At 52.0% G+C, this 21,505-nt stretch overlaps 1 protein-coding gene across 2 annotated transcripts in view; it reads right to left on the bottom strand.

Moving 5' to 3' along the window:
• LOC147111360 (sodium- and chloride-dependent creatine transporter 1-like) overlaps positions 1 to 21,505 on the bottom strand; it is a 314,028-nt gene that overhangs the window by 111,970 nt on the left and 180,553 nt on the right. For both annotated transcript variants that reach the window (XM_086002176.1, XM_086002177.1), the window contains exons 3-5: positions 12,081 to 12,212; positions 10,411 to 10,675; positions 4,887 to 5,019 (exon numbers count right to left, since the gene is read on the bottom strand). In XM_086002176.1, the coding sequence (XP_085858302.1) occupies positions 4,887 to 5,019; positions 10,411 to 10,675; positions 12,081 to 12,212 (530 nt within the window). The remainder of the gene's footprint in view (positions 1 to 4,886; positions 5,020 to 10,410; positions 10,676 to 12,080; positions 12,213 to 21,505) is intronic.

Below are 21,505 nucleotides of genomic sequence, written 5' to 3'. Positions count from 1 at the left end.
CTACGCTACAGTCCCCAAGGTTTGGGCAGCGCTGCAGAATCCACCAACGGAGGGCAAGTACGAACATCTGAAGGCTGCGCTACTTAAAAAATTTCAAACGTCCTCTTACCAGCGCCACTGCCAACTCCTGGACCTCCCCGGCCTTGGTGACGCTTCACCATCAGACCTGCTTTCCCACATGCTGTCCCTCTCAGACGACAAAAACCCCAGCGCCCTTTTTCGCACGCTTTTCATTCGGCAGCTCCCCGCCAGCATCCGCCTGCTCATTGTGGAGTCTGACTCCACGGACCTGAATGATATAGCCGAAAAGGCCGACCGGCTGCTCTCTGCACAGGCCGCTCGCGACGTCGCACCCGACCTCACGGCAACGACCACGCGGTCTTCCCGGGCCGCTAGGCCCGACCGCCCTACCACTCCGGGTCACTGCTACTACCACACCCGTTTTGGCGCTAGGGCTCAACGCTGCACACCACCGTGTACCTTCAAACCCCCCCCCGCACCGGCCCCCGCGATGGCCGCGGGGCAGAAGGAGCCCCTACTGTACGTCACTGACGACAGAACCAACCGCCGATTTCTGTGCGACACAGGGGCCCAGCACAGCATCACCCCCGCCTCCGCCCTCGAGATCCAACGCGGCACACGGGGTATCACACTGGCTGCAGCCAACGGCTCTGAAATCCGCACATATGGCACCCGCATGGTCACGCTCGACCTCGCGGGCCGCCGCTACTGCTGGGAGTTCCTCACAGCCAAGGTCCTCTGCCCACTCATCGGCGCCGACTTCCTACGCGCCCACGGCCTCCTTGTCGACATTCCGAGGCACCGCCTCGTCGACATCAACACTATGGCCCCCATCCCCGGCGCCTTTTCCCCGGCCCGTTCGGCCGGCCTGACGACCTACTGCCTCGCCAGAGCCACGGACGACTACTCGGCACTCCTAGCTGAGTTTCCCGCCCTCACTAACCCGACCTTTTCGGCCAAAGCCGCCAAGCACGGTGTGGAACACTATATCCCCACCACCGGCCCCCCAGTTTCTGCCCACGCCCGCAGACTCAACCCGGCCAAGCTGGAAATCGCGCGGGCCGGGTTCACCAACATGGAACAACTCGGCATCATCCGCCGCTCCAGCAGCCCTTGGGCCTCGCCCCTCCACATCGCCCCCAAGCCCGGCGGAGGCTGGCGCCCTTGCGGGGACTACCGCCGCCTCAACGACGCCACCACCCCCGATCGATACCCGGTGCCACACATCCAGGACTTCTCGGCCCGACTGGCCGGACGAACCGTCTTTTCCAAAGTCGACCTGGTGCGCGGTTACCACCAAGTCCCCGTACACCCCGCGGACATCCCCAAAACAGCCGTCATCACCCCATTCGGCCTGTTCGAGTTCCTGAGGATGCCCTTCGGCCTCAAGAATGCAGCACAGGCTTTCCAGCGCCTTATGGACTCAGTCCTCCGGGACCTGAACTTCCTATTCGTCTATCTAGACGACATTCTCGTGGCCAGCTCCTCCAAACAGGAACACCTCGAACACCTTCGCATCCTGTTCGGGCGCCTAGCCCAACACGGGCTCATCCTCAGCCCGGCGAAGTGCCAATTCGGCCTAACCGAGATCGATTTTCTCGGTCACCACATCACCCCTGCTGGGGCCGTCCCCCTGCCCAACAAGGTGCAGGCCGTCCAGCAATTCCCCCGCCCCACAACCATCAAGGGCCTCCAGGAGTTCCTCGGGATGGTGAACTTCTACAACAGGTTCATCCCCAGAGCCGCAGCCCTCATGAAGCCCCTATACGACTCCTTCCGAGGAAAATCCGGCAAGATGGACGTAGCCTGGACCACTGACACGGCAGCCACCTTCGACGCCACCAAAAACGCGCTCGCCGACGCCACTCTGCTCGCGCACCCGAGGGCCGATGCCCGGGTCGCGCTCACCACCGACGCCTCCGACCACGCGGTCGGGGCCGTGTTCGAGCAGTGGGTCAATGGCGCGTGGCAGCCACTTGCCTTCTACAGCCGCCAACTGCGCCCCCCGGAGGTCAAATACTCCACTTTCGACCGCGAGCTTCTCGCACTCCACCTGTCGGTCCGCCATTTCAGGTTCCTCCTGGAAGGCCGCCCCTTCACCGCGTATGTGGACCACAAGCCACTCACATACGCGATGGCCAAGCACACCGAACCCTGGTCCACTAGGCAGCAACGCCAGCTCGCGGCCGTCTCCGAGTTTACTACGGACATTCAGCACGTCTCCGGTAGAGACAACGTTGTCGCCGACTGCCTTTCCCGTCCCGCCGTCTGTGCGAATCACCTCGCGGTCGACTACGCACAACTAGCAGCGGCCCAGCTCACGGACCCAGACCACCTCTCGGCGGCTACCAGCCTGCCAGGGCTACGCCTAGCCAAGGTCGCGCACGGGCCCGAAGCCACGGCAGTCACGTGCGACGTCTCACTCGGCCAACCCAGGCCGGTCGTCCCTGAGACCTGGCGCCGCCGCGTTTTCGACGCGCTCCACGGGCTCTCTCACCCGGGCTCCCGCGCATCCGTCAAACTCCTCTCCAAGCGCTTCGTCTGGCGCGGCCTCAGCAGAGATGTTCGGACTTGGGCCACCTCCTGCCTCGCCTGCCAACGGGCTAAGGTACAGCTGCACACCAAAGCACCCCTGGGAGACTTCGAGGTACCCAGCCGCCGCTTCGACCATGTACACGTCGACATCGTCGGTCCCCTGCCGCCATCGCAAGGCCAAACTTATCTCCTCACGATGGTCGACCGCTACACACGCTGGCCTGAGGCAGTGCCGCTGACCTCCACCACCACAGCCGACATCGCCAGGACGTTCGTTAACACCTGGGTTGCGAGGTTCGGCGTACCGGCCGACATAACCTCCGACAGAGGCGCCCAGTTCACCTCCGAACTCTGGACGGCCACAGCACGCAACCTCGGGGTGACGCTCCACCGCACCACGGCGTACCACCCGCAGGCCAACGGACTTTGTGAACGCTTCCACAGGTCACTCAAGGCCTCACTCCGCGCCGGCCTGCAGGACAGTACCTGGACTGACCGCCTACCGTGGGTGCTACTCGGCCTACGCACCGCGGTCAAGGAAGACCTCCAGTCCTCGGCAGTGGAGTTAGTCTACGGACAACCGCTGCGCGTCCCAGGCGAATTCCTTCCGGAGCCTACCAAGCCTTGGTCGGCCGAACAGCAGCGGCTCGACTCTTTCTCTTCCGCTCAGCAGTTCGCCCCACTTCCGGTCAACCGACACGGCGAACTCGCACCTCACGTCCCGCCAAATTTACAGCAGGCGCGCTTCGTCTTCGTGTGACACGACGCGCACCGCGGGCCCCTGCGACCCCCGTACGACGGTCCGTACGAGGTACTACAAACCGGGGACAAGGTCTTCAAGCTGCGACTCGGCGACAGGGTCGAGACAGTCTCCATCGACCGGCTCAAACCAGCACACACAGAACCAGGGGAACAGGTCCCCGTGGCCCAGCCTCCAACTAGAGGCCGTCCCCCCGGCAAGCCAGCACAGCCGGCGGCAAACCGCCCGACCCAACCAACCAGACCGGCGACCACTCAGAGCCGCTGCGGCAGAACCATTAGACCACCGTCACGACTCGTCCACTCCTCCTAAGCGGATTCTGGGGGGAGCTCTGTGGTGACACGCCACCACTGGACATAATCCGCTCACGGCGGCACAGACAGTCTAAGCAGAAGCCCCCAGCCGGGGGCCCTTTCCTCCAGCAACTTGTTTCCCGCAGGGACAGGCTGCCGGGAGCACTTCCTGTCTGGGAAGTATTTAAGTGGATGCGCGGGCTTTTCTAGTTCCTGTTTGTCATGTGGTTGGAATAAAGCAGTTGTGTTTTCAATAGCTCTGGTCTCGACTCCCATGTTTGCCGCGGTATCTCAACACCTGTCTCATTACACAGGACCAGATCTAAGATTGCCTGCCCCCTGGTTGGTTCAGTAACATACTGCTCAAGTAACCCGTCCCTAATGCACTCTATGAACTCTTCGTTAAGGCTGCCCTGCCCAATTTTATTTGTCCAGTCAATATGAAAGTTAAAATCCCCCATGATTATAGCTGTTCCCTTATTACAAGCCCCAACTATTTCCTGATTTATACTCTGGCCGACAGAGTTGCAACTGTTAGGAGGCCTATAGACTATGCCCACTAGTGACTTTTTCCCCTTATTATTCCTTATCTCCACCCAAACTGTTTCACTATCCTGATCCTTTGACCCAATATCATTTCTCACTATTGCAGTGATTCCATCCTTTATTAACATAGCCACCCCACCTTCCTTTCCTTCCTGTCTGTCCTTCCTAATTGTCAAATACCCCTGGATGTTTAGTTCCCAGTCATGGTCACCTTGCAGCCATGTTTCTGTAATGGCCACCAGATCATACCCATGTGTAGTTATTTGTACCGTCAACTCGTCTATTTTGTTACGAATGCTGCGTGCATTCAGATGAAGAACTTTTAAATATGTTTTGTGACAATTTATTCCTGCTTTTACCCCCTTTACTGCTTTACCTTTATCTTTATACATTCTGTCCCTTCCTGACATGCTCTGGTTTTTAATTCCCCCACTGCTACCTTGTTCTATTGCCTTCTCCGCTGACATTTTTATTTTTTGCTCTCTTGAAACCTCTCCCCCACTAGTTAGTTTAAAGCCCTCTCTACAGCCCTAGTTATTCGATTCGCCAGGATTCTAGTCCTAGCACTGGCCAAGTGAAGTCCGTCCCAACGGAACAGCTCTCTCCTGTCCCTGTACTGGTGCCAGTGTCCCAGGAAGCAAAACCCATTTCTCCCACGCCAGTCTTTGAGCCACGCATTTAACTCTCTGATTTTATTTACCCTAGCCAAATTTGCTCGTGATGGTTCGTACCTTCCCTGTAGACTTCACACCTTTCCAGATACAGAAGTAGACAATAATCCAGGTTGCCAGGACACACAGGAGCATCTGCCAGTTGATTGATCCGAGCTGATCGATTCCACCCGAGATCCGCAGCACTTTCCTCCTGAAAGTGTTAATGTAGTCGTTAAACAAACATCCCACAAAACCTTTCAATGGGCATGGGGAGTGAGGGGGAGAGTGGGATTAGACTGGGTGGGATATTAAAGGGTACGGGGAGTGAAGGGGAGAGTGGGGTTAGACTGGGTGGGATATTAAAGGGTACGGGGAGTGAGCGGGAGAGTGGGATTAGACTGGGTGGGATATTAAAGTGTGTGGGGAGTGAGGGGGAGAGTGGGATTAGACTGGGTGGGATATTAAAGGGTACGGGGAGTGAGGGGGAGAGTGGGATTAGACTGGGTGGGATATTAAAGTGTGTGGGGAGTGAGGGGGAGAGTGGGATTAGACTGGGTGGGATATTAAAGGGTACGGGGAGTGAGGAGGAGAGTGGGATTAGACTGGGTGTGATATTAAAGGGTTTGGGGAGTGAGGGGGAGAGTGGGATTAGACTGGGTGGGATATTAAAGGGTGTGGGGAGTGAGGGGGAGAGTGGGATTAGACTGGGTGGGATATTAAAGGGTACTGGGAGTGAGGGGAGAGTGGGATTAGACTGGGTGGGATATTAAAGGGTACGGGGAGTGAGGGGGAGAGTGGGATTAGACTGGGTGGGATATTAAAGGGTACGGGGAGTGAGGGGAGAGTGGGATTAGACTGGGTGGGATATTAAAGGGTACGGGGAGTGAGGGGGAGAGTGGGATTAGACTGGGTGGGATATTAAAGGGTGCGGGGAGTGAGGGGGAGAGTGGGATTAGACTGGGTGGGATATTAAAGGGTGTGGGGAGTGAGGGGGAGAGTGGGATTAGACTGGGTGGGATATTAAAGGGTATGGGGAGTGAGGGGGAGAGTGGGATTAGACTGGGTGAGATATTAAAGGGTACGGGGAGTGAGGGGGAGAGTGGGATTAGACTGGGTGGGATGTTAAAGGGTGCGGGGATTGAGCAGGAGAGTGGGATTAGACTGGGTGGGATATTAAAGGGTACGGGGAGTGAGGGGGAGAGTGGGATTAGACTGGGTGGGATATTAAAGGGTGCGGGGATTGAGCAGGAGAGTGGGATTAGACTGGGTGGGATATTAAAGGGTGCGGGGAGTGAGGGGAGAGTGGGATTAGACTGGGTGGGATATTAAAGGGAATGGGGAGTGAGGGGGAGAGAGGGATTAGACTGGGTGGGATATTAAATGGTACAGAGAGTGAGCAGGAGAGTGGGACTAGACTGGGTGGGATATTAAAGGGAATGGGGAGTGAGGGGGAGAGTGGGATTAGACTGGGTGGGATATTAAATGGTACAGAGAGTGAGCGGGAGAGTGGGATTAGACTGGGTGGGATATTAAAGCGTGTGGGGAGTGAGGGGGAGAATGGGATTAGACTGGGTGGGATATTAAAGGGTGTGGGGAGTGAGGGGGAGAGTGGGATTAGACTGGGTGGGATATTAAATGGTATGGGGAGTGAGGGGGAGAGTGGGATTAGACTGGGTGTGATATTAAAGGGTACGGGGAGTGAGGGGGAGAGTGGGATTAGACTGGGTGGGATATTAAAGGGTGCGGGGAGTGAGGGGGAGAGTGGGATTAGACTGGGTGGGATATTAAAGGGTACGGGGAGTGAGGGGGAGAGTGGGATTCGACTGGGTGGGATATTAAAGGGTATGGGGAGTGAGGGGGAGAGTGGGATTAGACTGGGTGGGATATTAAAGGGTATGGGGAGTGAGGGGGAGAGTGGGATTAGACTGGGTGGGATATTAAAGGGTACGGGGAGTGAGGGGGAGAGTGGGATTAGACTGGGTGGGATATTAAAGGGTACGGGGAGTGAGGGGGAGAGTGGGATTAGACTGGGTGGGATATTAAAGGGTATGGGGAGTGAGGGGGAGAGTGGGATTAGACTGGGTGAGATATTAAAGGGTACGGGGAGTGAGGGGGAGAGTGGGATTAGACTGGGTGGGATGTTAAAGGGTGCGGGGATTGAGCAGGAGAGTGGGATTAGACTGGGTGGGATATTAAAGGGTACGGGGAGTGAGGGGGAGAGTGGGATTAGACTGGGTGGGATATTAAAGGGTGCGGGGATTGAGCAGGAGAGTGGGATTAGACTGGGTGGGATATTAAAGGGTGCGGGGAGTGAGGGGAGAGTGGGATTAGACTGGGTGGGATATTAAAGGGAATGGGGAGTGAGGGGGAGAGAGGGATTAGACTGGGTGGGATATTAAATGGTACAGAGAGTGAGCAGGAGAGTGGGACTAGACTGGGTGGGATATTAAAGGGAATGGGGAGTGAGGGGGAGAGTGGGATTAGACTGGGTGGGATATTAAATGGTACAGAGAGTGAGCGGGAGAGTGGGATTAGACTGGGTGGGATATTAAAGCGTGTGGGGAGTGAGGGGGAGAATGGGATTAGACTGGGTGGGATATTAAAGGGTGTGGGGAGTGAGGGGGAGAGTGGGATTAGACTGGGTGGGATATTAAATGGTATGGGGAGTGAGGGGGAGAGTGGGATTAGACTGGGTGTGATATTAAAGGGTACGGGGAGTGAGGGGGAGAGTGGGATTAGACTGGGTGGGATATTAAAGGGTGCGGGGAGTGAGGGGGAGAGTGGGATTAGACTGGGTGGGATATTAAAGGGTACGGGGAGTGAGGGGGAGAGTGGGATTCGACTGGGTGGGATATTAAAGGGTATGGGGAGTGAGGGGGAGAGTGGGATTAGACTGGGTGGGATATTAAAGGGTATGGGGAGTGAGGGGGAGAGTGGGATTAGACTGGGTGGGATATTAAAGGGTACGGGGAGTGAGGGGGAGAGTGGGATTAGACTGGGTGGGATATTAAAGGGTACGGGGAGTGAGGGGGAGAGTGGGATTAGACTGGGTGGGATATTAAAGGGAATGGGGAGTGAGGGGGAGAGTGGGATTAGACTGGGTGGGATATTAAATGGTACAGAGAGTGAGCGGGAGAGTGGGATTAGACTGGGTGGGATATTAAAGTGTGTGGGGAGTGAGGGGGAGAATGGGATTAGACTGGGTGGGATATTAAATGGTATGGGGAGTGAGGGGGAGAGTGGGATTAGACTGGGTGTGATATTAAAGGGTATGGGGAGTGAGGGGGAGAGTGGGATTAGACTGGGTGGGATATTAAAGGGTACGGGGAGTGAGGGGGAGAGTGGGATTAGACTGGGTGGGATATTAAAGGGTACGGGGAGTGAGGGGGAGAGTGGGATTAGACTGGGTGGGATATTAAAGGGAATGGGGAGTGAGGGGGAGAGTGGGATTAGACTGGGTGGGATATTAAATGGTACAGAGAGTGAGCGGGAGAGTGGGATTAGACTGGGTGGGATATTAAAGTGTGTGGGGAGTGAGGGGGAGAATGGGATTAGACTGGGTGGGATATTAAATGGTATGGGGAGTGAGGGGGAGAGTGGGATTAGACTGGGTGTGATATTAAAGGGTATGGGGAGTGAGGGGGAGAGTGGGATTAGACTGGGTGGGATATTAAAGGGTACGGGGAGTGAGGGGGAGAGTGGGATTAGACTGGGTGGGATATTAAAGGGTACGGGGAGTGAGGGGGAGAGTGGGATTAGACTGGGTGGGATATTAAAGGTATGGGGAGTGAGGGGGAGAGTGGGATTAGACTGGGTGGGATATTAAAGGGTGCGGGGAGTGAGCAGGAGAGTGGGATTAGACTGGGTGGGATATTAAAGGGAGAGTACGGGGAGTGAGGGGGAGAGTGGGATTAGACTGGGTGGGATATTAAAGGGTACGGGGAGTGAGGGGGAGAGTGGGATTTGACTTGGTGGGATATTAAAGGGTACGGGGAGTGAGGGGAGAGTGGGATTAAACTGGGTGGGATATTAAAGGGTACGGGGAGTGAGGGGGAGAGTGGGATTAGACTGGGTGGGATATTAAAGGGTGCGGGGAGTGAGGGGGAGAGTGGGATTTGACTTGGTGGGATATTAAAGGGTACGGGGAGTGAGGGGAGAGTGGGGTTAGACTGGGTGGGATATTAAAGGGTACGGGGAGTGAGGGGGAGAGTGGGATTAGACTGGGTGGGATATTAAAGGGTACGGGGAGTGAGGGGGAGAGTGGGATTTGACTTGGTGGGATATTAAAGGGTACGGGGAGTGAGGGGAGAGTGGGGTTAGACTGGGTGGGATATTAAAGGGTACGGGGAGTGAGGGGGAGAGTGGGATTAGACTGGGTGGGATATTAAAGGGTGCGGGGAGTGAGGGGGAGAGTGGGATTAGACTGGGTGGGATATTAAAGGGTACGGGGAGTGAGGGGGAGAGTGGGATTTGACTGGGTGGGGTATTAAAGGGTACGGGGAGTGAAGGGGAGAGTGGGATTAGACTGGGTGGGATATTAAAGGGTGTGGGGAGTGAGGGGGTGAGTGGGATTAGACTGGGTGGGATATTAAAGGGTACGGGGAGTGAGGGGGATAGTGGGATTAGACTGGGTGGGATATTAAAGGGTACGGGGAGTGAGGGGGAGAGTGGGATTAGACTGGGTGGGATATTAAAGGGTACGGGGAGTGAAGGGGAGAGTGGGATTAGACTGGGTGGGATATTAAAGGGTACGGGGAGTGAGCGGGAGAGTGGGATTAGACTGGGTGGGATATTAAAGGGTGTGGGGAGTGAGCGGGTGAGTGGGATTAGACTGGGTGGGATATTAAAGGGTACGGGGAGTGAGGGGGAGAGTGGGATTAGACTGGGTGGGATATTACACTGAATCTAATCCATGCTGTACCTGCCCTGGGAATGTTTGATGGGACAGTGTAGGGTGAGCTTTACTCTGTATCTAACCCGTGCTGTACCTGCCCTGGGAGTGTTTGATGGGACAGTGTAGGGTGAGCTTTACTCTGTATCTAACCCTTGCTGTACCTGCCCTGGGAGTGTTTGATGGGACGGTGTAGAGGGAGCTTTACTCTGTATCTAACCCATGCTGTACCTGCCCTGGGAGTGTTTGATGGGACAGTGTAGAGGGAGCTTTACTCTGTATCTAACCCGTGCTGTACCTGCCCTGGGAGTTTTGATGGGACAGTGTAGAGGGAGCTTTACTCTGTATCTAACCCATGCTGTACCTGCCCTGGGAGTGTTTGATGGGACGGTGTAGAAGGAGCTTTACTCTGTATCTAACCCATGCTGTACCTGCCCTGGGAGTGTTTGATGGGACAGTGTAGAGGGAGCTTTACTCTGTATCTAACCCGTGCTGTACCTGCCCTGGGAGTGTTTGATGGGACGGTGTAGAGGGAGCTTTACTCTGTATCTAACCCATGCTGTACCTGCCCTGGGAGTGTTTGATGTGACACTGGATATTGTATTGATTAGTTATGACTTTCTCCGCCTTAATGTGTACAAATTTCACCCCCGCCAAAGTAATACAAAATATAAACAAAGGTTAAGTCTAATATGGAGATCTCAAACTTACTCCCAGAATTCAATGATGGGGGAGCGCTTGTCCACCAAATCATTGCAGCTAATGTTGAAGGTGGTGGAGTTAACGATGGTCCCGTTGTGGCACTGATCACGCCGGAAGACTTCAGTGCATTCTGGAGTGTTCCATGAGTTTCCACACGTTGCCCAAGGAAGGTTATTGGTGAAGGAATGGATGAGATAATATAGGCCCCAGGCAAGCACCATGATATAATACGTGTTACAGAAAAACACTATCACCATTGAGGCAAAACCCAAACCTGCAAAAGGTAAAAAGACAGGTGAAGAGATTCTTCAAAAGCCCATCAGAGGTGAGGATTGATCGATGCAGCTAATTCTGTGTTTTGATTGAGAGAGCCCAGGTGCCCAGAGTGCAGGACCACACCACACGTGGAATAAGTAGGGGTAAAGATGGTACGCACCAAGACTTAATTATTACATGGCTGCAAGCTTCTCAAAGCCTGTAGGTTGTAGAATGATGGGGAGACAAAGGGAGGTGAGGAGTTCCACAGCCGTGAGGCTGCGGGAAAGAATGAGTTAAGAGTAGGAGACAGTGAGAATGAGTCTGGATTCCATGCGGAGAGGGTGCGGGAAGGGGGAAGAGTTGTTACGACGGGGGATTGGGAAAGGGTGCGAGGGGCAGAGTCATTCTTTACTGTAGCTCAGGCACGATGGGCCAAATGGCCTCCTTCTCTGCTGTAGGTCTGCAGTTGATTAAACAGACGTTTGAATTAGGTTAAACTTTTCTGTTTTTAAAAGTAAGATAACACGATGCTCCAAAACGCTTTGAAAATAGGTTTGATTGTGTTCTCATCCCATCTGTCTTTGTTTTAATCCCTTCCATGTTGGGTTCCTGCTGAGGACCCAGGTGGACACATTGTCCTATTAGTAAATGACTCCGTCCCACTTGGCATCTCACCCCAGGAGCCTGGCTGTTGTGTCAGGGCTTCATTGTGTGGGAGCCTTCATCCAACCACAAACACACCATCGCCAGGACAACCAAAGATCCAGGAGGCATTTCAATGCAAAAATGTGCAGTGCTGGGCCTGACCTCTACTTGGCCAACCATGGAAAGGCAACACGGGAAGAGGCTGCTGAGATTCTGGGTTAGTTTGCCCATCCTCAGTGTGGATCCACAATCTCCCAGCGTGGACACATGCATGGTCCAGACACAAAACCACGGGGGCCAAAATGGGTTTATAATTTCAATTGGATGAGGCTAATGGGTTGAGTACAAAAAGTAAGGATGTCCCATTGCAAGAAATCCCCCACTCTGACCCCATCGTCTTAACACACGACATACAAACCATCACAAGTTGCATTTATTCGGTATTCCTCACATCAGAAAGATATCTCAGAACGCTCAACAGGGTAGAGAAGAAATAACTGACACCAACTGACGAGGAAGTGCAGGTAGATGAATTTAACGCTGGGGTTGAAACAACTCTCTCTCTCTTTATATCTCTGTGTCTCTCCATTTTTATCTCCCTCTCTCTTTCTTTTTCTCTGTCTCTATCTCCCCCCCCTCTCTCTTCCCCTCCTTTTTTCCCCGTCTCTCTGTCCCTCTTTCTCTGCCTCTCCCTTTCTCTGTGTCTCTCCTCTCTCACGCACACAAATGAAAACTTGAATGAAATAAAACACATTTTTATCCAATTTGTTTCTCACCTTTGAAGAGCGGCACGATGTTCCAAGCACCGATACCTCCCTGTTTCATGAACTGCCCCAGTGCAATCTCTAAGAAAAAAACAGGAATTCCTCCCACCAGTACAATCAGCAAATAAGGGATAAGGAAGACTCCTGTGAAGACATAAGGAACAGATAGAACGGTGAGTCATTCTTTCAGTCGTAGATTTGTAGGTTGCACAGATCTGAGACCACTTTCTTCCACAGCTTTCACACAGATTAGAGATCAGGAGAGTTGAAAAGTGTGTGGCTGGTTTTACACGTGAGCTGCACCTCATTACCTCGTACCAGGTAGCTTGTACATGGCCGACCCCTTAACCTGAGACTATGCCCCTGGTTCTAGACTCTCCAGCCAGGGGGAACAGCCTCTCAGCATCTACCCTGTCATGCCCTCCAAAAATTTTATACATTTCAATGAGATCACCTCTCATTCTTCTAAACTCCAGAGAGTATCGGCCCATTCTACACAATCTCTCCTCATAGGACAGCCCTCTCATCCCAGGAATCAATCTCGTGACCCTTCGTTGTGCCGCCTCCAAGGCAAGTATATCCTTCCTTAGATACGGAGACCAAAACTGTGCCCAGTGCCCCAGGTGTGGTCTCACCAAGGCCCTATATAATTACAGCAAGACTTCCTTTCTCCCTCGTGTGTTTATCCAGCTTTCCCTTAAATGTATCTCTGCTATTCGCCTCAACCACTCCCTGTGGTAGCGAGTTCCACATTCTCACCACTCTCTGGGCAAAGAAGTTTCTCCTGAATTCCCTGAATTCCTTATAAGAACATAAGATGTAGGAGCAGGAGTCAGCCATTCGGCCCCTCGAGCCTGCTCCGCCATTCAATAAGATCATGGCTGATCAGATCTTGGCCTCAACTCCACTTCCCTGCCCGCTCCCCATAACCCTCGACTCCCTTATCGTTCAAAAATCTGTCTCTCTCCACCATAAATATATTCACTGACCCAGCCTCCACAGCTCTCTGGGGCAGAGAATTCCACAGATTCATCCTGAAACTGTGCCCCCGAGTTCTAGATTCCCCCACGAGGGGAAACATCCTCTCTGCATCTACCTTGTCGATCCCCCTCAGAATCTTATATGTTTCAATAAGATCGCCTCTCATTCTTCTAAACTCCAATGAGTATAGGCCCAGCCTGCTCAACCTTTCCTCATAAGACAACCCCTTCATCTCCGGAATCAACCTCGTGAACCTTCTCTGAACTGCCTCCAATGCAAGTATATCCCTCCTTAAATAAGGAGACCAAAACTGTACGCAGTACTCCAGGTGTGGTCTCACCAACACCCTGTACAGTTGTAGCAGGACTTCCCTACTTTTATACTCCAACCCCCTTGAAATAAAGGCCAACACTCCATTTCCCTTTCTAATTACTTGCTGTACCTGCATGCTAACTTTTTGTTTCATGTACAAGGACCCCCAGATCCCTCTGTACCGCAGCATTTTGTAATCTCTCTCCATTTAAATAATAATTTGCTTTATTATTTTTCCTACCAAAGTGGATAACCTTGCATTTTCCCACATTAAACTCCATCTGCCAGATTTTTGCCCACTCACTTAGCCTGTCTATATCCCTTTGGAGATTCTTTGTGTCCTCCTCACAGCTTGCTTTCCCACCTATCTTTGTATCATCAGCAAATTTGGCTACATTACACTCGGTCCCTTCATCCAAGTCATTAATATAGATTGTAAATAGTTGAGGCCCCAACACTGATCCCTGTGGCACCCCACTAGTTACTGATTGCCAACCTGAAAATAACCCATTTATCCCAACTCTCTGCTTTCTGTTAGTTAGCCAATCCTCTATCCAATCTAATATATTACCCCCAAACCCGTGAGCTCTTATCTTGTGTAGTAACCTTTTATGTGGCACCTTATCAAATGCCTGCTGGAAATCCAAATACACCACATCCACTGGTTCCCCTTTATCCACCCTGCTCATTACATCCTCAAAGAACTCTAGTAAATTTGTCAAACATGATTTCCCTTTCATAAAACCATGTTGACTCTGCTTGACTATATTAGGATTTTCTAAATGTCCTGCTACCACTTCCTTAATGATGGATTCCAGCATTTTCCCAATGACATATGTTAGGCTAACTGGCCTATAGTTGCCTGCTTTCTGTTTCCCTCCTTTCTTGAATAGAGGAGTTACATTTGCGGTTTTTCAATCCACTGGGGCCTCTTCAGATTCCGGGGAATTTTGGTAGATTACAACCAATGCATCCACTATCTCTGCAGTCACTTCTTTTAAGACCCTAGGATGCAGGCCATCAGGTCCAGGGGACTTGTCCATCTTTAGTCCCATTAGTTTGGCTAGTACTTTTTCTCTAGTGATGGTGATTGTTTTAAGTTCCCCCCTCCCAATAGCCTCTTGATTATCAATTATTGGGATGCTTTTAGTGTCTTCTACCATGAAGGCCGATACAAAATATTTTTCCAAAGTCTCTGCCATGTCCCTGTTTCTCATGATTAATTCCCCAGTCTCATCCTCTAAGGGACCAACGTTTACTTTAGTTACTCTCTTCCTTTTTATATACCTGTAGAAGCTCTTACTGTCTGTTTTTATATTTCTTGCTAGTTTTCTCTCATAATCTATCTTCTCTCTCTTTATTAATTTTTAGTCGTCCTTTGCTGGTTTCTAAAAATTCCCCAATCGTCTGGCCTACCGCTAATCTTCGCAACATTGTATGCCTTTTCCTTCAATTTGATTCCGTCCTTTACTTCCTTAGTTAACCACGGATGGTTCATCCTTCTCATAGAGTCTTTCTTTCTCACTGGAATATATCTTTGTTGAGAGTTATGAAATATCTCCTTAAATGTCTGCCACTGCTGATCTACCGTCTTACCCTTTAATCTATTTTCTCAGTCCACTTTAGCCAACTCGGTCTTCATACTTTTGTAATTGCCTTTATTTAAGCTCAGGACACTAGTTTGAGACCCAAGTTTCTCACCCTCAAACTGAATATGAAATTCTAACGTGCTATGATCACTCTTCCCTAGAGGATCCTTTACTATGAGCTCATTAATTAATCCTGTCTCATTACACATTACCAGATCTAAAATAGCTTGCTCCCTGGTTGGTTCCACAATGCATTGTTCTAAGAAACCATCCCGAATACACTCTATGAACTCTTCCTCAAGGATTGGTGACTATCTTATATTGATGGCCTCTAGTTTTGCTCTTCCCCACACCACACAGTGGAAACAGTCTCCCTGTGTCTACTCTATCAGACCTTTCATAATCTGAAAGACCTCAATTAGGTTCTGTACTGCGGTGACCAGAACTGTACCCAGTATTCCGAGTGTGGTCACACCAGTGTTTTATAAAGTGGCGGGACTATTTCAGCTCCACAATTTCAGTTCGCGCTACTGACATAAACTGATATCACCCCCGGCATCTCATCCGAAGGGGCCATTTCCAACAGCACCACACTCCTTCCCTTTTTACTGGGTGCCGGGTGGCACTGTGTGCCTTCCGATTTACAGGCAAGAGTGCTACCTACTGAGCCAAGCTGCCACAAGGGAATCGGATATATACCTGAAGGGGCTCTGGGGAAAGAGCAGGCGGGGAGTGGGACTAATTGGAGAGCTCTTTCAAAGAGCCGGCACAGGCAGGATGGGCCGAATGGCCTCCCTCTGTGCTGTAAGAGTCAATGGCTCGGAGGGTCAATGAAAGTTGATATTTTCCCTTGCCTTATTTAGCCTGGGCTGTTTGAATGGACTGGTATTTCTGAGCGGGAAGAATGGCCGCTGATCTGTCAGGAGGTTTGTGTTCTGTGGCTGGTTTGTTTGAGGATAAAATAAAATAATAAAATGTTTGAATTTCGAACAGTCGACAACCTGTCAGAAACGATACAGGAGAAGTGGAGAAAAATGCCGCTAGGCCCAGAGACGTTTCTTTTTCTCCCTCAACGCTGTGTTTTATTTTGGGACTGGAGTGTCTGGCAGACATCAAAGAGTGGGAGGAGGCCGGGCCCCTGGGGACCTCAACCCAGTGAAAAGAGGCCAATTGAACAAAGCCCCAGGTCGCTGCCAGTCACCACAGCCACATGGCAGATTACAGCAGCTGTTTGTGTTAAACCCGGGAGAGGGAGAGAGGGAGAGAGAGAGAGAGAGAGGGAGAGAGGGAGAGAGAGAGAGGGAGAGAGAGAAAGAGGGGGGGAGGGAGAGAGGGAGAGAGAGACAGGGAGAGGGAGAGAGAGAGAGAGAAAGAGGGAGAGAGAGAGAGAGAGAGAGAGAGGGTGAGAGGGAGAGAGGGGGAGAGAGGGAGAGGGGGAGAGAGGGAGAGGGGGAGAGAGGGAGGGAGAGAGAGAGAGAGAGGGAGGGAGAGGGAGATGTTGTGTATGTACCTTCAAGAGAAGAACTGATTCTATACTGCAGTACCGGCAGTGACCACCCCTGTATATAACGCCATAGCAGGCTTCTGTATTTCAGTCTTGAGTTCCCCTCTGTTCAGTAAATACCTGTTTTATTGTTCTCCTGCAGTCCGAGTATTATTGATCCTCGGACACTACACTGGCGACGGGCAGGTTTGAACTCACCTGCAGTACTGCATCACCTCACGGGGATCTTTTCCCTGAAGAGAAGCTTCTTGGAGGTCGAAGTCAGAACAGCGGGCGTCGACCGCGGGCAACCGCCCAGGGATCCATCGGAGAGTTGCAGGGGAGGCTGTGGAGAGCTGGGCCTGGCTCCCCAGTCGAGGTGTTCCAGCAAGTCGTGCTGGTAGCAGGTAGTGCGCTGACCCTTCCGGACTGTGGCGGGCTCGGGCTCGATCGAGCGGCTCTGCAAAGGGGCCGTGCAGCGTCGTCGGGAGGAAGAGAGAGAGGGTGGAGTGCACAGGGCGCGGTCGGTGCTCAAGAACCGGGCAGCGTGGAGAGGATAGAACGAGGGGAAGGAAAAGTGATACGCGCCAAAGCCGCGGGTCGCCGCCATTACCCTGTAGAACGCTAGGAGCAGCGTGGCAGTAAGGGGAAGAAGGAAAAGCGCGGGAGGCGCCATTTTATTCCATTGGGGAAGAAGGAAAAGCGCGGGAGGCGCCATTTTATTCCATTGGGGAAGAAAAAGCGCGGGAGGTGCCATTTTAAATCACTCAAGATGCCGAAGAGTGGCAGTATCACTGCTTTCGACAACGAGGTAGAAGACTGGACCACGTATGTGGAAAGAATTGAAGTGTACTGCGAGGCAAATGTGGTGGCCGATGGAAAGAAGTTGTCGGTATTATTAAATTTGATGGGCGCGAGAACGTACAGCCTATTGCGGAATTTAATTACCCCAGCTAAACCAATGGAGAAAAGTTTTGAAGAGATTGTTAATACCTTACAGGAACACCTAAACCCTACACCGCTGCTGATAGCAGAAAGATTCAAGTTCCATAAAAGAAACCAGCACAAAGATGAGAGCAATGCTGACTATCTTACGGAACTATGCAAGTTATCGAAGCACTGCCAGTTCGGAGCAGGACTGGCAGACACCTTACGGGATAAGTTTGTCTGCGGGCTCCAGAGTGAAGGAACCCAGAAACGACTACTTTCGGAAAAGGACCTGACGCTAGAACAGGCTTTCAGCGTGGCAGTATCCTACGAAGCAGCAGCACGGGGAGCTGCGGAAATACAACAGAAACCACAAGAATACAGTGCTAACAAAATGGCGTATGGAGCAGAAAAGTGCTACCGCTGCAGCAGAACAACCCATGATCAGAAGGACTGCTGGTTTAAGGACAAAGTATGCAGGCAATGTGGGAAAATGGGACACATAGCAAGAGTCTGCAGGTCGGGAAAGAAAACCAACACTGCAAGAACTACTAAGGAAAAGTACAAGAAAGTAAAGAAATTGACAGACAGTAGTTCGGAAGGTCAGGAGAGTGATAAGGACTCCAGGAGCAGGAGACTAAGTTGTCTAAAGTTACACAACGTGATCGCAAAGGAGGATCACCGAACCATTTGGGTCACCCTCATGATAGCAGGGTCCCCAGTAAAGATGGAATTGGACACAGGATCAGCCCTAACTGTCATGAATCGATGAGACTATGAGCGGCTATTCCCACACATACCCTTGAAGGACACGTCCATTGTATTGAAGACATACACGGGGCAAAAAGTCTACCCCAGAGGAAAAATAAGGGTGCCAGTTGAATACAACGGCAAGGAAACACAGAAACTGTATCTATATATACTACCAGATGGAGGACCACCATTATTGGGACGTGAATGGATCCGAAAAATACAATTGGATTGGCATTCCATTCAGGGGCTAACTGTGACTGATAAAAAGGATGATGACGCCACACCTGGACGACTGTCAAAGATTCTAACTGACGCGAAAGAGGTGTTCCAACAAGGACTTGGGACTCTAAATGGAGTAACGTCAACGATAAAAATCGAAGATAACGCCAACCCAAAATTTTTTAAGGCCAGACCGGTACCTTACGCGATCCTCCCAGCTGTTGAAGCAGAGCTGGAGAGTCTGGAGCGTTCGGGTGTGCTGTCCAAGGTGGACTGGAGCGAGTGGGCCACACCCATCATTCCTGTAATGAAGAAATCATTGAGCAGCATGTCTGGGGAACCGAAGAAGGTTCACATCTGTGGGGACTTCAAGGTAACTATGAACCCAGTCCTGCACACAGTACAATATCCACTTCCACGGATAGAAGATATTTTCGCCTCACTATCTGGAGGGAAACGTTTTACAAAGATTGATCTGGCCCAAGCGTATCTACAAATGGAGGTGGAAGAAGCATCTAGGAAATACCTCACGATAAACACTCACAAAGGCCTTTACCAGTACAATCGACTGGTATTCGGGGTAGCATCAGCCCCAGCTATTTGGCAGAGGGCGATGGAACAAGTCCTGCAAGGGATCCCGGGGACCCAGTGTTATTTGGACGACATCCTGGTTACGGGCGAAAATGACAGTGAACACCTTGCCAACCTGGAGCAGGTGCTCACGAGATTACAGGAATATGGGCTACGAGCCAACCGCCCCAAATGCGAGTTCTTCAGGAGACAAATCTCGTATTGTGGCCATATGATTGATGAGGAAGGGTTGCATAAGTCGCCGGACAAGATTGAGGCTGTAGTCAAGGCTCCAGCACCGGAAAATGTGTCGCAACTGAGGTCGTTCCTCGGGTTGGTGAACTACTACCATAAGTTCTTGCCGAATTTATCTACAATTCTGCACCCACTGAACGCCCTGCTGCAAACTGGAGTAACATGGAAATGGAGTGATGAGTGTAAGCGTGCCTTTCAGAAATGTAAATGCCTAATCACTTCAAAAGAAGTATTGGCCCACTACAATCCAACACTACCGATTCGGTTAGCAAATTCCTTGACGGTTCAGAGAGGCCAATAGCCTTTGCGTCGCGCTCGTTAACCTCAGCCGAGCGTAACTACGCCCAGATTGACAGGAAGGCCCTCAGCCTGGTGTGGGGGGTGAAGAAGTTCAATCACTATCTGCACGGGCAGAAATTCACCCTACTGACTGATCATCAGCCCCTGGTCTCCATTTTTAACTCAAAGAAGGGCGTTCCGGTGATGACGGCGCAACGGCTGCAAAGATGGTCACTTTTTCTAGGGGCACATCAGTACGACATAGAGTACAAGGGTATGAAACAGCATGGAAACGCTGATGGGCTGTCGCGCCTACCGTTGCCTACGGTAGAGGAAGCACCTGCAGTGGACCCTGTTGTGATATTCCATGCGACCATAGTCGAATGTCTACCTGTTACAAACTCAAGTATAGAGAAGGAAACCCGAAATGACCCGACACTCTCTCGGGTCTATGATTTGACAGTGAAGGGATGGCCAGCACATGGCGACTCACTGTTGCCAGCATTCTCGCCAAGGAGAGAACAGCTGTCAGTGTGCCGGGGGACCTTGATGTGTGGATCCCGAGTGGTAACTCCACCCAAGTTGAGAGATAGAGTGCTCAATGAGCTTCATGAGGGTCATCTGGGAGGGGTAAAAATGAAGAGCCTAGCCAGGGCGTTTGTGTGGTGGCCGGGAATCGATAAAGAAATCGAGGATATGACCAAGAGATGCACAGGATGCCAGAAGGTCCAAAACGCTCCACCACAGGCCCTGCTACATCCATGGGAGTGGCCCTCATCTCCATGGCAACGGGTACACATTGATTTTGCTGGTCCATTTATGGACTCAATGGCCTAGAAATTCAGTATAGCCACGTTTGGGGCGCTACAGCCGGGCGGCCGCTAAAGTTTGCGCCCGGCGCAACTTCGCGCCACCTTCGCCGATATTCAGTGGCATCGCCCCAAGAGGTTGCTGCTGCGCTAAAACAGGCGATGCACGACTATCATTAGGCGCTAAGCCGGCGGCCCGGGGCGATACCCCCGAGGGCGGGCGCAGCGCAGGTGCGGCGAGTTGCTGATTGACGGCAGACACTCTGGCGCCGGCGAGCTCTTAAAGGGGGAGGGTGGATTTGTTTGACTGCCACTCTCTCACGGTGTCTCTGAGCCCTTTGAATGCAATGGAGAAGGCCAACGTTTGCACCCATTGCAGCCCCCATTATATGTTTCCAATCAATGATATGGCTCTGAAGTTAAAGACAAGTGCAAAGCTGTGGCCTGAAGCCACAAGTACCTGTGCGAGTGTTGAGCCAAACCAGAAAGCTCTCTACCTTTGTCTCTCTGCAAAGATCCGTCTCTCACAAAGAAGGAGTGTTGCAAAATGGCTGCCTTTTCTACTGCAGGAGGAGTGCCCTTTAATTTGCGCCCCCCGCGCCCCGCAGCGACTGAGAACCATTCCCCTCTACCAGTCGCTAGGGGCGCCAGGCGCACAATAGGCCGGCGCCACTGAATTTCCGGTTTGGGGCGAACAAAGGGCGTTGCACGATGAAATGACGTCAGGATCTGCGCGTGCAGCTGAGCGCGCGCAAAGGCTTTGCGCCGCCGCTAAATCTTTACTGAGGTTGGGGAGAGGCGCAGATCGCGCTAGCCGCCTAGCGCCCAACATCTCCTCCTCCTAAGGCGCTAGCGGCTGAATTTCTAGGCCAATGTTCCTAATCGCTGTGGACGCCCATTCGAAATGGCCAAATCTGATTGAATTTTTCGAGGGGGTGACTAGGGGGGTGGATGAGGGAAATGCTGTGGATGTGGTTTACATGGACTTCAGTAAAGCTTTTGACAAAGTCCCGCATAGGAGACTGGTCAAGAAGGTAAGAGCCCATGGGATCCAGGGTGCCTTGGCGCGTTGGATCCTAAACTGGCTGAGTGGCAGGAGGCAGAGGGTGATGGTCGAAGGTTGCTTTTGTGACTGGAAGCCTGTGTCCAGTGGGGTACCTCAGGGATCGGTGCTGGGTCCCTTGTTGTTTGTGATCTACATAAATGATTTGGATGAGAATGTAAAAGGTATGATCAGTAAGTTCGCAGATGACACGAAAA

This window comes from Somniosus microcephalus, chromosome 11, assembly GCF_052327205.1.
Source record: "Somniosus microcephalus isolate GS21.2 chromosome 11, FLI_Smic_1.0, whole genome shotgun sequence".
NCBI classification, from domain to species: domain Eukaryota; kingdom Metazoa; phylum Chordata; class Chondrichthyes; order Squaliformes; family Somniosidae; genus Somniosus; species Somniosus microcephalus.
The sequence above is the reverse complement of the archived record's forward strand: the minus strand, read 5'-3'. Positions and strand labels throughout refer to the sequence as shown.